The sequence below is a fragment of the Chiloscyllium punctatum genome, chromosome 37 (assembly GCF_047496795.1).
Source record: "Chiloscyllium punctatum isolate Juve2018m chromosome 37, sChiPun1.3, whole genome shotgun sequence".
In the NCBI taxonomy this organism is placed as follows: domain Eukaryota; kingdom Metazoa; phylum Chordata; class Chondrichthyes; order Orectolobiformes; family Hemiscylliidae; genus Chiloscyllium; species Chiloscyllium punctatum.
This window is the reverse complement of record NC_092775.1, coordinates 12,346,423-12,365,191: the sequence shown is the minus strand read 5'-3', so window position 1 is coordinate 12,365,191 and position 18,769 is coordinate 12,346,423. Positions and strand designations below refer to the sequence as shown.

Below are 18,769 nucleotides of genomic sequence, written 5' to 3'. Positions count from 1 at the left end.
TGGCCTAATTAATGTATCAGGGCTGAAAAGTACATCAAACTCACATTTCATGTTATTAGACTTTAATGTCTCACAGATATCCAGAGTGGCACAACCAAGGAGAACATCCGATTTTAGTGTTTGATGGCTCCAGACTTTGAAAGTGATCATGCTGAATGGTGTAACAATCCTATGTAAATAAAAAAAAGTAATGAATAAAACAAGATATTTGGAGACAAAAAACATACAGGACAGTACAGAACACCAAGAGACCCACCACGATCCTATTATAAACTAATCTTATGTTCTTCTTTCATCACTTCTTTTGGGTACCTTAACAGAAGGTGAGAATGAGACTCATTTGCAGCTCTTCCCCAATAGTGGCGTTCATAGATTGAACAGGAAAGCCACATACTGCATCTTTACTCAAATGGGAAATGTCACAGCCTTTGAATGAGGCCTTCTGCAATTAGTAATCAGATGAAGAACTAGCAGAGCTGGATTTTCTCCCCTCTCTCAGGTACTCGCATTTTCAATGTTTTTAATTTGGTCAACTGCGCACAGAATTCTAAAATGACAAAGAGTGATCCATTTGTCTCAGTGTCACACAGTAAGGAGGATCTATGGGCGATGTAACAAAGATAGTTATGAAAGACCAAATTCTTCAGAATGTGAGAAAAGGAGAAAATAAATTAATTAGTGATTTATATTTTAAAAATCCATCCTGCACCCTTCAGTGTCTCAATGACCAGAAGCTCTGGATTTCAAACTCATGTTGAATTAATTTCCATCTGTGGTATAGAAACAGAGGCTCAGAGTCAAAACCTAGAAAGGGAAACTTTTCTACAACAACAAAAAAAAACTTGGTACTCATCATTCTGGGTACAGTTCTGTAATCATTAGATGTGGCACTCGAAGTAGCCAAGATTTAGTGAGTTAAAATCCCACCATGACAAGTTACAAAAGTTAATCATTAAACCTAGCAACTTGTAGACTAGCAACAGAAATAAATCTCAAAACTGCTGTATTGTATTAGAAATGTTCTCCAATGTTCTCCTGGGAAAAAAACTCACCCTTATCATGCCACTTACTCTGCAAGATCAGGCTCATATACATTTGAACCCAGGAATATACTAGTTTATAAAGTCACCCTCAGCAAGACTCATGTCCCCAGACCAATGGACCCATGCTGGCTTTGTGGATGTACCTACATAAAATGGATTGTGGCCGTTTAAGAGACTGTGCACAACCACCTTCTAAATGGGCAACAAGGGATAGGCAATATATATTAGCCCAGTCAACGACACTTGCACTCCAAGAGTGAATTAGACAAAAAAACAACTTTACCTTGTGTGACTTACATGTAACTGCAGTCTACCACAAGGCAGTTGACTCTAGGACCTTTAAAGTCTGTTTATTTCAAAAAACCATTAGCAAAAAGTCAGCAATATTCATATCAAGAATTTTGATAATTTCAGTATCCTTGCAAAAAATTTGTATTAATGGTTAAGGAAGATAAAAGTTTACATTCAAACAGCCTCAAATACTAGCCAATAGTGAGAGATATTCCAACAAATCACTCAATGGGAAAAGCATTGGAGAACATTGGAAATAGACAGTTACATCTAGGGGTGCCATGTGATGCAAGATATTTCAGACAAACAAAAATTAAAGGTCTCTCAGTTTTTGGTCATCTTATTGATGAGGCCTTTTATCTGTTCAATGAGAACAAAATACCATGATTTTTATTTTTGTTTTGCAGTTTATCATAGGCACCAGTTGCATTGAACAGATTTAATGCAGTTACATTCACAGTGATATCACAATTAAATGATCGACTTCTCAACATACACGGTGACTTGCTGCTTCCATTTGGGGTTGTGCGTGTTGGTAACCTTGTCAGTTTTCTTCGACTGGCCATCAACTGCCACTTCCACATAGGGACTGGGACCAAACCAGTTCTTCTTATTTTCCTTCAGCTTTGCACAAATGACTAACAAATATAGAAACACAAACTTAGAGGCAACAAATCTTTAAAAAGGAGTGCAATCATTGAACTGAATTACAACATTTTCATATTTTTAAATATTACTAGCCATCACCCCATGATCTCACCCAAATAGAAAAGATTAATAATTGCAATAGATTCATGTACCATTTAAACAAAGGGCTTCAGCTAGCAGATGTCATGACAGCCAGCACCAGCAAAAACAGCATCCAAAGAAAACAATCACATTAGACAACAAGTACATGGAAGTAACGTTAGAATGCAAGAGGTTTTAAATAACTGCAGTGCTTTACACCCAATGTGATGTTTCAACTGCACACAAGAATACTGCACTACAGCATGGCTAGATAAGTTTTCTATTTCCTAAATATCCAATCTTTTTAAAATGTTTTAGTGGCTATTGTGCAAAATGAACTGAAGGAAGTCTGGAATTCCCTGCCTTTGATGTCCCATTCTGGGTACAAAGCTACATAAGGATTAGTAACAACAATAAAAGCTTCATTACCAATGTATTACTCCCATCGATCAGGAGGGACTCATATGCCTAATTATTTCAGTCTATGTATTTTAAAAATACTATGAACTGCTTGAATACATGACAGCAGCGAGGACAATAGCAACGCCTTGAGAAATAAGCAAATAAGAGTCTTGCAGTTTGCTGGAGTTCACGGATTGACTGGAGAAGAGCCTGCTTGATACCAATAATTAAAAAGATCAGAAAATCAGAACGAGGACATTTATAAACTCTGTAGGCTGGCTACAGGAAGATCACAAGAGGAGATTATTGTACTTTCTGTCAAGATTGTTTTAAAAGTCTCAAATTGGCTTCTGCAATATAAGGAAGCACAGCATAGTTAGGAACGGTAAAATTGTTGGCTCCAGTATAAACACAACATCTTATCTATTTACAGTGTTGTTTAGGGGACAGGCTCTTGTTCACAAATAAATTGACATGGAGGAGAAACGTAACGTGTTGGAAGACGAACTAATAGACATCACAAAGTCTGGAATAAGCATTCAAACCTATGCCTCCCCATGGATTGAGATCTCAATTCTGGCTACACATCTGTGGGGAAATAGTAAGTGGCAGTCAGAAATTTAAATCAAGCAAAAGGTGGGCATGCACACATGCATAATGAATTTTAAAAAGTGCATTTCAAAACACACCTTTTATTCCAAGTTGTGATTTTGTCGTATGGCTGCTTGCTGAACCAGAATTTGTACCATTTGCAGCCATGATTCAGACTACGCGAGAAACCTAAAAAATAAAGTCAGCCACGTTAAAAAGACATCTCAAAAGATAGTGTACGATTATTATATTAGTCTAGAACAAGTTCGTTTAGTATAATTAGCATCAGTGTATACAGAGGGCACCCTACATACATGTATATCCAGGACATTAAAATGAATGAATGATTTATTATCACAAACACTTAGGGAGATACAGTGAAAAGTGTTCTGTTGCCACAATTCGGCACCATTTTGAGGTACAGAAGAATATAAAGAAAGCACTTCGAGTTTATCATTGAGCTAAGGTCTCAAACATGGCTCCAGGACTTCTGGAAGGTCTCTGAACCGGGCCTACCGCAGACAGAGCCCCCCGCTCTGGTAAAAAGATCGAGCATCAACATAAAGCTAGATGAATGACGTAAAAATTCAATATCTATTGAGTTGCCATTCTCAAATGTGGGGTGCCACAGGAATGTAAAAAATCAATTTGGATGTCATGCCTATGCCATTTTTGCTTGACTTATTAATTAGTCACAGTAGAATGCTTCAGATCACCAACCCCACCTTCATCCACCTATCGCATTCCCAGCGACCTTCACCCCCAACTCCCACCCCAACCACCCCGCCCCACCCACTCAGTTTATCGCTCGGCCCCCCCTCCCCCTTCCTCCCCCATTTCCTGATAAAGAGCTCAGACACGAAACATCGATTCTCCTGCTCCTTGGATGCTGCCTGACCTGCTGTGCTGTGCTTTTCCAGCACCACAATCTGATTCAGACTCAAAGTAAGGTGAAACAAAAACAGAAACAGCTGGAAATAAAAACTCAGCAGGTCTGGCAGCATCTGTAGAGAGAAAGCAGAATTAACATTTCAGGTGCTTAGCGAGTTTTGAGAAGACTTGTAGCTCATGTTGAGGCTTTGGATGTAGATTTGCTCGCTGAGCTGGAAGGTTCATTTCCAGACGTTTTGTGACCCTACTAGGTAACATCTTCAGTGGCCATCAGGGGAAGCAGTGTACATGATTCTTGGTTTCTATTCATATGTTTGGGTTTCTTTGGGTCAGTGACGTTATTATTCCTGTGGTGGAGTCACTTCCTGTTCCTTTTCTCAAGGGGTGGTAGATGGGGTCTAACTTGATGTGTTTGTTGATGGAGTTCCAGTTGGAATGCCATGCTTCCAGGAATTCTCATGGGTGTCTTTGTTTGGCTTGTCCTAGGATGGATGTGTTGCCCCCGTTGATTGAACAGCTGTACTTCCTGCACAAATGCCTAAGAAAACAGGTACTATCTAAATACCTTAAATACAAACCTCCCCTTAACATCCCACTAGCCAAAAGAATAGCAGAGCAAAACAGCCGCAGAATGCTTAGAGAAATGATTAATGATGCCCACAACAGACTCTGTGAATGCAACGGGGAAATTTTGCATCAAAAAAATCTTTACTCACTCATGCAACAGACCATGAATGGATAGACACAGTACAACAAGCCATAGATATTAGACAGCGACAAACACAGAAAATGAAATTAGACCTGCAGAAAAAAACTAGATAAACTTACATAAAGTAACGACACTGACATCACAGAAGCATGGATAAAAAAAAACTTATCTGACCGACCCTTAACAGACACTGAAAAAGCCATCTTAGTAAGAGGATTAAATTACAACTGCCAGGATGTGGACAAGATAGATTTCTTAGCAGCATTAGAAACAACACTAAAAGACAACCAACTCACAGAAGAAACCCAGCAAACCATCAGACAGGTAGTCGCACCAACATTAAGCAAAAAGAAAAAAAGAGAAGGAATCACGCTCAATACACAAGAAAGGAAAGCACTGGAAAGACTGAAAAAGATAAAAACATTGTTCTCCTACCTGCAGACAAAGGATGCTTGACAGTCATTCTAAATCGAAGAGGCTACATTGAAAAAGCAAACGCACTACTTACAGACAACAACACTTACCAACAAGTGGCAATAGACCCGACCCCACAGCTACAGAACTGAATCACAACCCTACTCAAAAACACTTCAGAAATCTGGAGATATAAATAAGACCGACTTCCAAAAAAATGGAACCAGATGGATCCAACACACCACGCTTCTACGGATTATCCAAAATTCACAAACCAGAAGCCCCCCCATAGACCCATAGTCTCACTACCTGGAACACCAACTTACTGATTGGCCAAGGAGCTACACCAAAGACTAAAACACTTAGTAGAGGACTCACCCCATTCCACCCAAGAATTTCTGAAGACCAAAGACACTAAGATAGAAGAGAATGAAATGATGGTATCCTTTGATGCAACAGCCCTGTTTACATCAATCAACATTAACCTGGCCAAGGAAACACTGACTACACTATTAGAAGACTCAAAGACACATACATCAAACACTGCTAACTTCATCAACAAGGACAGAATCAAGCTAGTGGACTTATGACTTACCACACACTTCGCCATCAACAACAAAACTTACAAACCAATGGAACACCCATAGGATCTCCGATATCAGGGTTCTTAGCAGAGGCTGCAATGCAGAGACTTGAACAAACAGCTCTGCCAACCATCCAACCCAAACTTTGGGTCCGCTATGTGGATGACACCTTTGTCATCACTAAACGAAACAAATTAGAGGAAACCTTCAAGACCATCAATAATACCCTTCCTGGCATAAAATTCACCTAAAGAGGAGGAAAACAACAAACTGCCATTCCTAGATGTCACAGTAGAGCGAACAACCAATGGACAACTTCAAACCAGCGTCTACAGGAAAACAACACATACGGACCAAATATTGAACTCCAGAAGCAATCTCAACACCCACAAACGAAGCTGCAGCAGAACATTATTTCAATGAACCAACACACACTGCAGCACAGAGGAACTACACAGAGCAGAAGAAAATCACCTATACTGTGTATTCAAAATGAATGGGTACCCAATGAACACAGTCCGCCGATTTCTCAGCAACAAACCCAAACAATCAGACAAAACGTCTCCAGAAACCCTAACCACTCTCTCCAACATCAAAGACATCTCGGAAGTGACTGCCAGACTACTCAGACCTCTTGGCATCATGGTAACCCACAAACCCACCAACACACTAAAACAGCAGCTAATAAACTTGAAAGACCCTATACAGACAACAAGCAAAACTAATTTCATTTACAAAATACAGTGCAAGGACTGTATCAAACACTACAGTGGACAAATAGGCAGAAAACTAGCCACCAGGATACATGAACACCAACTAGCCACAAAAAGACATGACCCTCTCTCACTAGTATCCTCACCTATGAATGAGGAAGGACACCACTTTGACTGGGACAACACATCCATCCTAGGACAAGCCAAACAAAGACATGAGAATTCCTGGAAGCATGGCATTCCAACTGGAACTCTATCAACAAATACATCAAGTTAGACCCCATCGACCACCCTGAGAAAAGGAACAGGAAATGACTTCACCACAGGAAATGACATTACCAACCCAAAGAAACCCAAACATATAAATAGAAAGCAGGAATTATCAGCAGTGCTTCACCCGAGGCCCACGAAAGATGTTACCTAGCAGGGTGATGAAACATCTGGACATGAACCTTCCAGCTCAATGAGCAAACCTACATCCAAACTTTCAGGTCCTGGACAAAAGTCTGATATCCTGTGGTTGGGTCATTGGACCCAAAACATTAATTCTGCTTTCCCTCCACAGATGCTGCCAGACCTGAGTTCTTCCAGCAATTTCTGCTTTTGTTTCTGATCTCTCGCATCCACATGTTTTTGGTTTTTTGAAAGGTGACTTACCCATCTTCTTTACAATTGACCTATACCCTCAAAATGAACATAAAGGAAATTACTCCCATAAACTGCAACCTTTTCCTGGGGTGGTGTGGTAGTGGTGTTGGGGAGGGGACAGGATTAGGATAGGGACAATTTAAAAATCCTTATATTAAAGAGAAGAGAAATATCAGGCAATTCACATTATACAGCATCCATGGTCATAAACCAGCTGTTTTGCCATGTAGCTCACATGAAGCAATTTTTATCAAGAATTATAAGACAGCAGTAATTATGTTTGATCTCATTTGTCTTCCATTCTTGTACTGAATTATCATCCAGTTTCCAGACCAATTCAGCATATAGGTTAATGCTGCCCATTCACATCCTACAGTGCACAAATTAACCTCCACTCAAGGTCACAAACAATATTGCAGAGTTCCATTAAATATCCTTAAAAAAAACTGAAAACTTTCTCAACCTGTCACAGGCTTAAATCAGATTATTCACGCAAATTGCAACAGTTCAGTTGGCTACTGCTGGACCTCAATTGGAAGCAAAAGCACAAACTCCTAATCCCCTGTTTTCTCACAACCAGTTAATCGTTTCCTCAAGCTTCCTGCAGTTAAAGTGCAGAAAGAACCAAGGCCATTAGCACCAGCACACAAACCAAAACTTGACTGCCTATTGAACGGATGAATATTCTCAAACTAGATGATGTTAACAAGAAATCTAATTTAATAATGAACTTATTTAACACTGTGCTATTGCGGTATTAAAGCAGGAACAGATTTAAACAAATCTGTACAAATTTTACTTATTCAGTTATTCAAGTGTTGTCATTACGATTGAAGAATTTTTTTATATTATTCTGTAGACTATGCGGTTGGTCATTTAGTGTTGTCAAGAGATAGATGTTAGGGGCCATTTTAAGCAGTGCCAGCTGTTCCACTGTTAAATAAATTAAAATCCACAGAATTAAACTTAAAACAATAACTCAGATTTGTATGCTTGGGTTGAACACTGGCAACTTTTAACTAGAGTAGCTGGGTATTGCTTGGGCTATTACCTCCCAAATTCTCAACCTCCACCACCGAGGAGGACAAGGGCAACGTCTCCACGGGAGAACCACCACCTGCGAGTTCCCCTCAAAGCCCACGATATCTTGCTTGCATCTATAATCAATGTTCCGTCACTACCACTAGGTGAAAATTCTGGAACTCCCTTCTTAACTGCTCTGTGGGTATACATACACTCCAAAGACTGCACCACCGCCTTTTCAAGGCCAATCAGTGGTGGACACTAAGCCAGTAGCATCCACAAACCATGAATGAATAAAGCAAAAGGCACAGCTTTATAAAGATGGACACAAACTATTATAATGAGTCGAAAAGTGTGGCGCTGAAAAACCACAGCAGGTCAGGCAGGAGAATTGACATTTTGGACATAAGCCCTTCACCAGAAAGGGAGAGAGGGGGGCTCAGAGATCAATGGGGTGGGGAGGGGGTTTGAGGATGGTGTGGTGTGGTGGGAGGTGGTGGTGGGGGAGTAGCTGGGAAGGCAATAAGTAGATGGTGACAGGCGCAGTGGATAGGCGGGAAGGAAGGTGAACTGGTGGGACAGTTCAAGGGGGCTGTGCTGAGTTGGAGGGTTGGATCAGGGATGAGGTAGAAGGAGGGAAGATGAGGAAACTGGAAAAATTGACATTGATGCCGGGTCGTTGGACGGTCCCAAGGTAGAAGATGAGGCATCCTTCCTCCAGGTTTCAGGTGGCTAGGTTTTGGCAGTGTAGCCATCCCAGGATTTGCTTGTCCTTGATGGAGTGGGAGGGGGAGTTGAAGTGGTTGGCCACAGGGCAGTGGGTTGTTTCAGACGTCCTCTGAAATGTTCCGTGAGCTGACGTCCTGTTTCCCCAGTATAGAGGAGACCACATCGAGAGCAATGGACATAGTAGATGGAGTGTTTGGATGTGCAGGAAAATCTCTGTTGGATGTGGAAGGATCTTTTGGGGCCTTGGATAGAGGTGAGGGGGCAGGTGTGGGTGCAGGTTTTACATCCTCTTGCAGTTGCATGGGGAGGTGCCTCTATCCCCACCTCATCCCTAGATCCAACCCTCCAACTCAGCACTGCCCTCTTGAACTATCGCACATCTTCCACCCCACCTATCCGCTTCACCCTTCACTCTAACCTATCACCATCACCCCCCCACCTGCATCCACGTAGTGCCTTCCCTCAGCATCAATCTTCCTCCCCCCCCCGCCCCCCAATTTATCTCCAGCTTTGACAAAGGGTCAGTTAGACTCAAAACGTCAGCTCTTTTCTTTCCTTACATATGCTGCCAGACCTGCTGAGATTTTCCAGCATTTTCTCTTATCTCTCAGCATTGCTGGGTTGCCATGGAACAAAAATAAGTTCAAACTCGAACAGTTTAAACTATGCCCTAAGATACCAAAATCCAATTAAATTTGAATTTGGTTTTAATATTGTCAAAATACTAATGAAACAATTTGATGTTTTGAGGTTGAAAACCAGACATTTGAACAGTTCGGGGGAGAACTGCCGAGCACCAACAAATGTAGACTGCTAGCTGAAGAGCTCTCTGAAAGGTACCTGACTGGGGGGTTTGTGTAGCAGAACATCAAAGCCAACATGGAGAGAATCTAAAGAGGAAAATTTACAAAGGAACATCGGCAAAACAGACTAGTTTTGAAATGTGATTTTTTTTTGTAAATCTTAAATCGGGATTTCTTAATCAGACTAGTATTGTAGAGTGGGAGGTAAAAGATAGGTTTAAGAGAAAGGAGCTATAAATAATTGTTGGTTTTAATATTCTCTGTTGGACTTAAAGAATAAAGTTGTTAATTTTTTACTTTAAATAGTGAGCTGTGGGATAGTTCTTTGCCTCTCGAATTTTAACAGATTACAGCAGTAGGTGAATCTTTTCGGTGTTGCTGGTTTAAATTAGCAGAGGGGTTTACCGAGTGTCGTAACAGTACCATCACTATACAGATGTCAAAGGTTCTTGATGAAAGAGGAGCACTCCAAAAGCTAGCAATTTCAAATAAATCTGTTGGACAATAACCTGGTGTCGTGTAATTTCTGACTTTGCCCATCCTCGTCTAACACCAGTGCCTCCAAATCAGCAATTCAAGATGACAGACTGCTACCTTATCAACTGTAACTAGGGACAGACAATGCTAGTCATGACACTTTTGCCCACATTAAGTTTGCTTAGAAAAATTATTATACTGAAAAGATGTTGTGCCATAACAATGTATTTCTGCCATATAATGGACTTACAAATTAAAAAGAGCACTTTAAAATATGGTGCACTAGCAAACAAGAGATTTCATATGTGTTGTCTTCAAAAATAGCATTCAAATATAGTTTTATCATACATACCAATCTACCAAGCAATGCCAAATTAGTCAGTCTTTCCTGGACATTTCTCTTGGAACAGGCCTTCAGCGTTTGATATTGGTTTCTTAGCTCGTTCTATAAAAATTAAACAATGTAGATATTCAGTTTACAACAGCCTATTAAGCACTACTTATAGAGAAAAAAAAATTGTGCAACTAAGCTATACTCAACTGACATCTATCAACAAAGAAAGCATGGCTGATCAGAAATGATTTGGGGCTGAAGGATCTCTCTTCTGATCCCTCAGGAAGAGGACATCTGTAGGACACCTGGTTGCAATCAATAATTTGCTGATTTTTAGGTGGTTCGAATCAGGCCCCAATCCCTAGTTCTAACACTGGATTTAGAAATGTGAAATAAAGGTAGCAGTAGACAGGTGTTTCAGGGCAAAAGGAACTAAACATTTATTTAAATACAAAAAGGTAAGTATAATATAAGAAATAAAAGGCAAATGCAAGAAACAGTGAAATTAACAACTATACAGAGGCCTATGATTAAACACACCATCAAATTAAAGAGGTTAAAACACTATTAGAAGCTAAACAGATGTTTTAATCACAAACTTTAATCAGGCTTCCCACCCTAGGGGTCCCTGCACTGTCACCACCTACCTTCCTCTCCCTGCTAGCGACTTTGGAAATTTTGGGTTTCAAGAGTTTCAACTTAATACTGAGGGAAAAGTACAGATTTAAAATGCATCAGGTTGCTGAGACTCTTGCCATCGGTTCTCTTGGCTTGGAACAGCCTGTGCCTGGAAGGTCTTGTTCTGAGAGCACACGGTTGGTTCCCCCACTCTTGGATGTCCCTCGTTGCGATGATGCTCTGGTTTGTCTTCCTGATTCAGCTTCTCTGTTCGGCCTCTGTGGTTCTTGGTTCTAAAGCTGCTTGTTTGGTCTGGAACCTTGGGGGAAGCTGCTTCTGCAGGACTTTGTTGTTGAAAAGATTCTGTCTCTGCCAGATCAGGACTAGCAGTTGAATAAACTGTGTGCCCCCCATATCTCCTCTCAAATCTGTTTGCCATTGTGTTTTGCACCATGGATGCTGTCTGACCCGCTGTGATCTACAGCATTTTTGTTTTCACTACTGAGGATGTGTAGGATTGAGCAAAAATCCCTATCATCTAAAATACTGTTGTTGTTCACTACAGATTCCAGCAACTGCATTAATTTATTACATCTTAAGTAGTACTGATAACTGGGCAAACGTTTGCAATGAAACCATCAAGAGAATAAATGTATTTAAACTAGGACTGTATATTTTAATACTGCACCAACCCTCCCTGTGTGGCAGTATTACTTCATTCAACAGTTTTGAAAAGGAGTCAAATCAGATTTGAAACATTAACTGTGCTTCTCCACAGATGTTGCTGGGTTGGGTGAGTTTCTCCAGCACTTCCTGGTTTTACTTCAGGTTTCTAGCACCTTCAGTATTTTGCTTTTATATATCACTTCCTTATCATATGCTTTATTGAAGTCCTTATGAAAACATTTACTCAAGTAAGAATGCTTATGATTCATAATTTATGATGAGTCAATTATCATGGTAACTGAAAGAAAGCGTTTCCAAATAACTAACAAAAAATGACGTCGTGTCATCTACAGGCTTCAAAGTACCAGTTTCTCTCACTATTGGTAATGTAGATCAGATGTTGCCACACATCAAAGCCAAACAAATATTTACAAGCTCACTTACTACATGACAATTGCAGAATATTATATTAGAACAAAATCAAAGAACAATATAAAAAGACAGGCTGTAATTTTGGTCAATGAAGCCTGCTTTTTTTTGAAAAGCATTGTAGTTAGTCAGATTTCCTTAAACATTCCACATACACCTGCATACTTTTGCAGTAATTACCAAACTCCATTTGAAGGCTATCATTGAATACCCCATCAGATAGTGCATTCCAAAGGCTGTTCACCAATGTTCAGTTTAGGGTCTGCCAAAATCACTTGATCCAGACTTCCTCATCATAATCTTGCTGCAAACACAGACAGAAGAGCTGAATTTAGGAGGGGATTTGAGTGTGACTGCTCTCGGCATTGAGGCAACACCTGACTGAGCATAGCAACAAGGAGTCCAAATAAAATTTAGGCCAGTGGGAATCAGCCTTAAAGTTATGTTCATATCCCATAAATGAATATTAAAAAATTACCGCTCCTATTCTATTTCACCTATACTGAAAAAGAACAGCAATAGTTTAATAGTTTGATTTATTTTAAAAATTCAATTTCTATTTTCTTCTCTTCTTCAACCAGCTGGCATATGCATAGTAACTTACCTTGGTTACTTTTGAAAACAGCAAGGCATAAGTGTTTTTTTGTTCCACTGACAGACATTATTAGCCACTTTGTTTTCTTTGCCAACTACAATCTAGCTACGTTCCATTCTCCCCCTTCAAAACAGTTAAAGAGCATATTCACGAGCGTGTCCAGAGACATTAACAGTTGGAGAACAAAGGTGTGGCACACTTAGATGCAAGCAAAACCACAGCTACAATTTAACACAAGAGCGATGGATAGATGAGACTTCCTGGAGTTAACAAACAGCATATTATTTTTGAGATTTTGGACAGTCAACTTACAATAGTACTTCCACACTTGAAATCAATAGAGTTTGAAACCTAACATAACTAGCACTTTGACATTTTACTCATGCCCCAGAATTACAGTGTACTTCTGAAACTGAAATGAAGACAGCTCAGTATACAGATTGGATTCAAAATGGGGTTTTGCATCAAGTTTGAATGCAACATGTACTTTAACCACTGACAAGATTGTTGTTTACATAACAGCGGTTTCCCTTCAGTAGCTACTGAAGTTAATGCATTATGTTACATTTACTCAAGGCTGTACCTGCTCTAAAGCACTGATCCATCTGCTATGACATATATTTAATTTTTCTTAGATCCTTAATTTTCAGCAGCGTGGTTCTAAAATAAAATTCAGCAGTTTACAAAGAATGCTAGCTGGCCAGGATGAATTGGTGCTGTAAACCACATCACTCTGAATTTCGATGTTCCATTATAAATAAAAATGGCACCATCAAAAATGTTACCAGAGTATGAGAGCATTGTTGTTACATGATTTTATTTGGTGCAATCACTGTTATTTATGTTGGTCTTGGTGAAGTAGACCAGTGCATTTTTTAAAATGAGAAACTTAGAAGTGGCATTCCTAACAACCCAGGAAAACCTCAGCTGATTTCACAAAGTCTCACGGAGATGGTGCGTGAAGATACACAAAGCAGAGAGCTACAAAAGAAAACAGAGTATGGATTCCAAAGGCCAATCAAAAATCAGCAACCCGTCCGGAAGTTTTGTGTGAACAACAAATTAGGAGAGACTCCAATATGATATCCTTCAGTCAAATCTTGTTCTCAAATGTACATAAATAGGTTATTGGGCAAGATACTAATGGACAAATGCTATTTACACAAAATAAGCTCCAATTCAGACAAAGCGTTCTTACAGCTACTGTGTGCAAGCAGAGCTCCATTGTACTTCTTCCACAATTAGAATCAGAGATGTACAGCATGGAAACAGACCCTCGGTCCAACCCGTCCATACTGACCAGATATCCCCAGCCAATCTAGTCCCACTTGCCAGCACCCAGCCCATATCCCTCCAAACCCTTCCTATTCATATACCCATCCAAAGGCCTCTTCAATGTTGCAATTGTACCAGCCTCCAACACATCCTCTGGCAGCTCATTCCATACATGTGCTACCCTCTGTGTGAAAAAGTTGCCCCTTAGGTCTCTTTTATATCTTTCCCCTCTCACCCTAAACCTATGCCCTCTAGTTCTGGACTCCCCGACCCCCAAAAAAAGACTTTGTCTATTTATCCTATCCATGCCCCTCATGATTTTGTAAACCTCTATAAGGTATCCCCTCAGCCTCCAATGCTCCAGGGATAACAGCCCCAGCCTGTTCAGCCTCTCCCGGTAGCTCAGATCCTCCAACCCTGGCAACATCCTTGTAAATATTTTCTGAATCCTTTCAAGTTTCACAACATCTTCCCGATAGGAAGGAGACCAGAATTGCACGCAATATTCCAACAGCGGCCTAACCAAATGTCCTTTACAGCCGCAACATGACCTCCCAGCTCCTGTACTCAATACCCTGACCAATAAAGGGAAGCATACCAAACACCTTCTTCACTATCCTATCTACCTGCGACTCCACTTCCAAGGAGCTATGAGCCTGCACTCCAAGGTCTCTTTGTTCAGCAACACTCCTTAGGACCTTACCATTAAGTGTATAAGTCCTGCTAAGATTTGCTTTCCCAAAATGCAGCACCTCACATTTATCTGAAATGAACTCCATCTGCCACTTCTCAGCCCATTGGCCCATATGGTCCAAATCCTGTTGTAATAGGAGGTAACCCTCTTCGCTGTCCATTACACCTCCAATTTTGGTGTCATCTGCGAACTGTACCTCTTAAGTTGGCATCCAAATCATTTATGTAAATAAGTACAAAAAGTAGAGGGCCCAGCACCGTTCCTTGTGGCACTCCACTGGTCACAGACCTCCATTCTGAAAAACAGCCCTCCACCACCACCCTCTGTCTTCTACCTTTGAGCCAGTTCTGTATCCAAATGGCTAGTTCTCCCTGTTTTCTATGAGACCTAACCTTGCTAATCAGTCTCCCATGGGGAACCTTGTCAAACGCTTTACTGAAGTCCATACAGATCACATCTACCATTCTGCCCTCAAATCTTCTTTATTACTTCTTCAAAAAACTCAATCAAGTTTGTGAGACATGATTTCCCACGCACAAAGCCATGTTGACTATCCCGAATCAGTCCTTGCCTTTCCAAATACATGTACATTGTGACCCTCAGGATTCCCTCCAACAACTTGCCCACCACCGAGGTCAGGCTCACCGGTCTATAGCTCCCTGGCTTGTCCTTACTGTCCTTCTTAAACAGTGGCACCATATTTGCCAACCTCCAGGCTTCCGGCACCTCACCTGTGACTATCAATGATACAAATATCTCTGCAACAGGCCCAGCGACCACTTCTCTAGCTTCCCACAGAGTTCTCAGGTACACCTGATCAGCTCCTGGGGATTTATCCACCTTTTACCGTTTCAAGACATCCAGCACTTCCTCCTCTGAAATCTGGACATTTTGCAAGATGTCACCATCTATTTCCCTATAGTCTATATCTTCCATATCCTTTTCCACAGTAAATACTGATGCAAAATATGCATTTAGTATCTCCCCCATTTTCTGTGGCTCCACACAAAGGCATCTTACAATTATATCAATCGAGATGTGATAAAATGCTTGTCAAGTGTACATGGGTGTATATTCATGCGCACCCTTAAATCAAAGTTCTGAACTTTAATTTACAATTCTAAAGGTACTATATAAATGCTATTATACAAAAGCAGATCATTCATACTGTAGTAGCAGTGTACTTCTTCGAAAGATAGTACAAACTTCAAAAAGCTAATATGTCAACAACAAAATGTGAACACTAACGTTGGAGTAGATGGTGAGCATTTCAAAATGTGAAAAAAGAAAATAGCATTGGTAACTCAAAACAAATCAACATAAAAACCGTTACTGAAAGAACCATACAAAAATACAAAAAAGGGCATCCATGCGCATTTCCAGTCTTTTCTCCATCAAACTATTCCATTTGTATGAATGCGATCTTTGAATAGCTTGATAGCGTACACATCCAAAGCTCAAACAATGGAATTTAGATCCTCAGAAAACCAAATTTAGAGCATCCATTCTTTGCCTCTTGATCTTGAACAGATTTAGTATGGAAACGCTCAGAACCAGTTACGTGCTTTGAGTAAGGCACAGGGACACTTATTCAACAAAATTAGAGGCATAGACTCAGACGTACAGCATGGAAACAGACCCTTCGGTCCAAATTGTCCATGCTAACCAGATATCTCAACCCAATCTAGTCCCACCTGCCAGCACCTGGCCCATATCCCTCCAAACCCTTCGTATTCATATACCCATCCAGATGCTTTTTAAATGTTGCAATTGTACTAGCCTCTCCCACTTCCTCTGGAAGCTCATTACATACACGTACCACCCTCTGCGTGAAAAGGACTCTTATATCTTTCCCCTCTCACCCTAAACCTATGCCCTCTCGTTCTGGACTCCCCCACCCAGGGAAAAAGACTTTGTCTATTCATCCTATCCATGCCCCTCATGATTTTGTAAACCTCTATAAGGTCACCCCTCAACCTCCGACGCTCTAGGGAAAACAGCCCCAGCCTATTCAGCCTCTCCCGATAGCGCAAATCCTCCAACCCTGGCAACATCATTATAATCTAGTCCCATTTGCCAGTACTTGCCCCATATTCCTTTTAACCCTTCCTATTCATGTACCCATTCAGATGCCTCTTCAATGCTGCAGTTGGACTGGCCTCCACCACTTCCTCTCTGAACCCTTTCAAGTTTCACAACATCTTTCCAATAGGAAGGAGACCAGGATCGTACGCAATATTCCAACAATGGCGTAACCAATGTCCTGTACAGCCACAACATGACTGCCCATCTCCTGCACTCCATACTCTAACCAATAAAGTATACCATATGCCTTTTTCACTATCCTATCTACCCACAACTCCACTTTCAAGGAGCTATGAACCTGCACTCCAAGGTCTCTGTTCAGCAACACTCCCCAGGACCTTACCATTAAGTCCTGCTAAGATTTGCTTTCCCAAAATGCAGCACCTCACATTTATCTAAATTAAACTCCATCTGCCATTTCTCAGTCCATTGGCACATCTGACCTAGATCCCGTTGTAATCCGAGGAAACCTTCTTTGTTGTCCACTACACCTCCAATTTTCTGGTGTCATCTGCAAACTTACTAACACTACCTCTTATGCTCACATCCAAACCAGTTAGTGACGAAAATTAGTGGACCCAGCACCGATCCTTCTGGCACTCCACTGATCACAGGTTTCCAGTCTAAAAAACCACCCTCCTCCACCACCACCCTGTCTTCTACTTTTGAGCCAGTTCTGTATCCAAATGGCTAGTTCCCCCTTTATTCCATGAGATCTAACCTTGCTCACCAGTCTTTCATGGGGAACCTTGCTGAACATCTTACTGAAGTCCATATAGATCACATCTACTGTTCTGCCCTCACCAATCCTCTTTGTTACTTCTTCAAAAAACTCAATCAAGTTTGTGAGACATGATTTCCCATGCACAAAGCCATGCTGACTATCCCTAATCAGTCCTTGTCTTTCCAAATACATGTACATCCTGTCCCTCAGGATTCCCTCCAACAACTTGCCTACCAACAATATCAGGTTCACTGGTCTATAGTTCCCTGGCTTGTCCTTGCCATCCATCTTAAACAGTGGCACCACGTTAGCCAACCTCCAGTCTTCCAGCACCTCACCTGTGACTATCGATGCTACAAATATCTCAGCAAGAGGCCCAGCAATCACTTCTCTAGCTTCCCACAGAGTTCTAGGGTACACTTGATCGGGTCCTGGGAATTTATCCACCTTTACCCATTTCAAGTCATCCAGCACTTCCTCCTCTGTAATCTGGACATTGTGCAAGATGTCACCATCTATTTCCCTACAGTCTATACCTTCCGTATCCTTTTCCACAGTAAACACTAATGCAAAATACTCATTTAGCATCTCTCCCCATCCCCTACCGCTCCACACAAAGGCTGCCTTGCTGATCTTTGAGGGGTCCTATTCTCTCCCTAGTTACCCTTTTGTCCTTCATGTTTTTGTAAAAACTCTTTGGATTCTCCTTAATTGTATTTGCCAAAGTTATCTCATGTTTGCTGTCCTGATTTCCCTCAAGTATACCCCTACTGCCTTTACACGCTTCTAAGGATTCACTCTACCTATCCTGTCTATACCTGACATATGCTTCCTTCTTTTTCTTAACCAAACCCTCAATTTCATTAGTCATCCAGCATTCCCTATACCTACAAGCCTTTCCTTTCACCCCGACAGGAATATACTTTCCCTGGATTCTCGTTATCCAATTTCTGAAGGCTTCCCATTTTCCAGGCATCCCTTTACCTGCAAACGTCTGCCTCCACTCACCTTTGAAAGTTCTTGCCTAATACCGTCAAAATTAGCCTTTCTCCAATTTAGAACTTAAACTTTTAGATGCTGTAATTAGAGGTCCTTTAATAGCATCAGCAGGGTTTCCATCCCCATTTCCAGTTGCAAATAACATCATGGAATAGCCCTCTGCAAGGAGTGTGTCTGGCCTTAACTGATGGTCTGAATTGCAGAAATGCAGGTATTTTTAAATCATGCATGTTAGGTGTGCTCTACATCATCAGTGCTGGGAAGAGAAAAGAACATCCACTTGTATTTTGTTTAATAAAAATA

At 40.9% G+C, this 18,769-nt stretch overlaps 1 protein-coding gene across 1 annotated transcript in view; it reads right to left on the bottom strand.

The window, feature by feature from the left end:
- LOC140462869 (E3 ubiquitin-protein ligase Itchy-like) overlaps positions 1-18,769 on the bottom strand; it is a 107,128-nt gene that overhangs the window by 63,509 nt on the left and 24,850 nt on the right. Inside the window, exons 2-5 of the mRNA XM_072556272.1 lie at positions 10,400-10,492; positions 3,155-3,245; positions 1,831-1,972; positions 45-169 (exon numbers count right to left, since the gene is read on the bottom strand). Of these exons, the coding sequence (XP_072412373.1) occupies positions 45-169; positions 1,831-1,972; positions 3,155-3,224 (337 nt within the window). The 5' untranslated portion in view covers positions 3,225-3,245; positions 10,400-10,492. The remainder of the gene's footprint in view (positions 1-44; positions 170-1,830; positions 1,973-3,154; positions 3,246-10,399; positions 10,493-18,769) is intronic.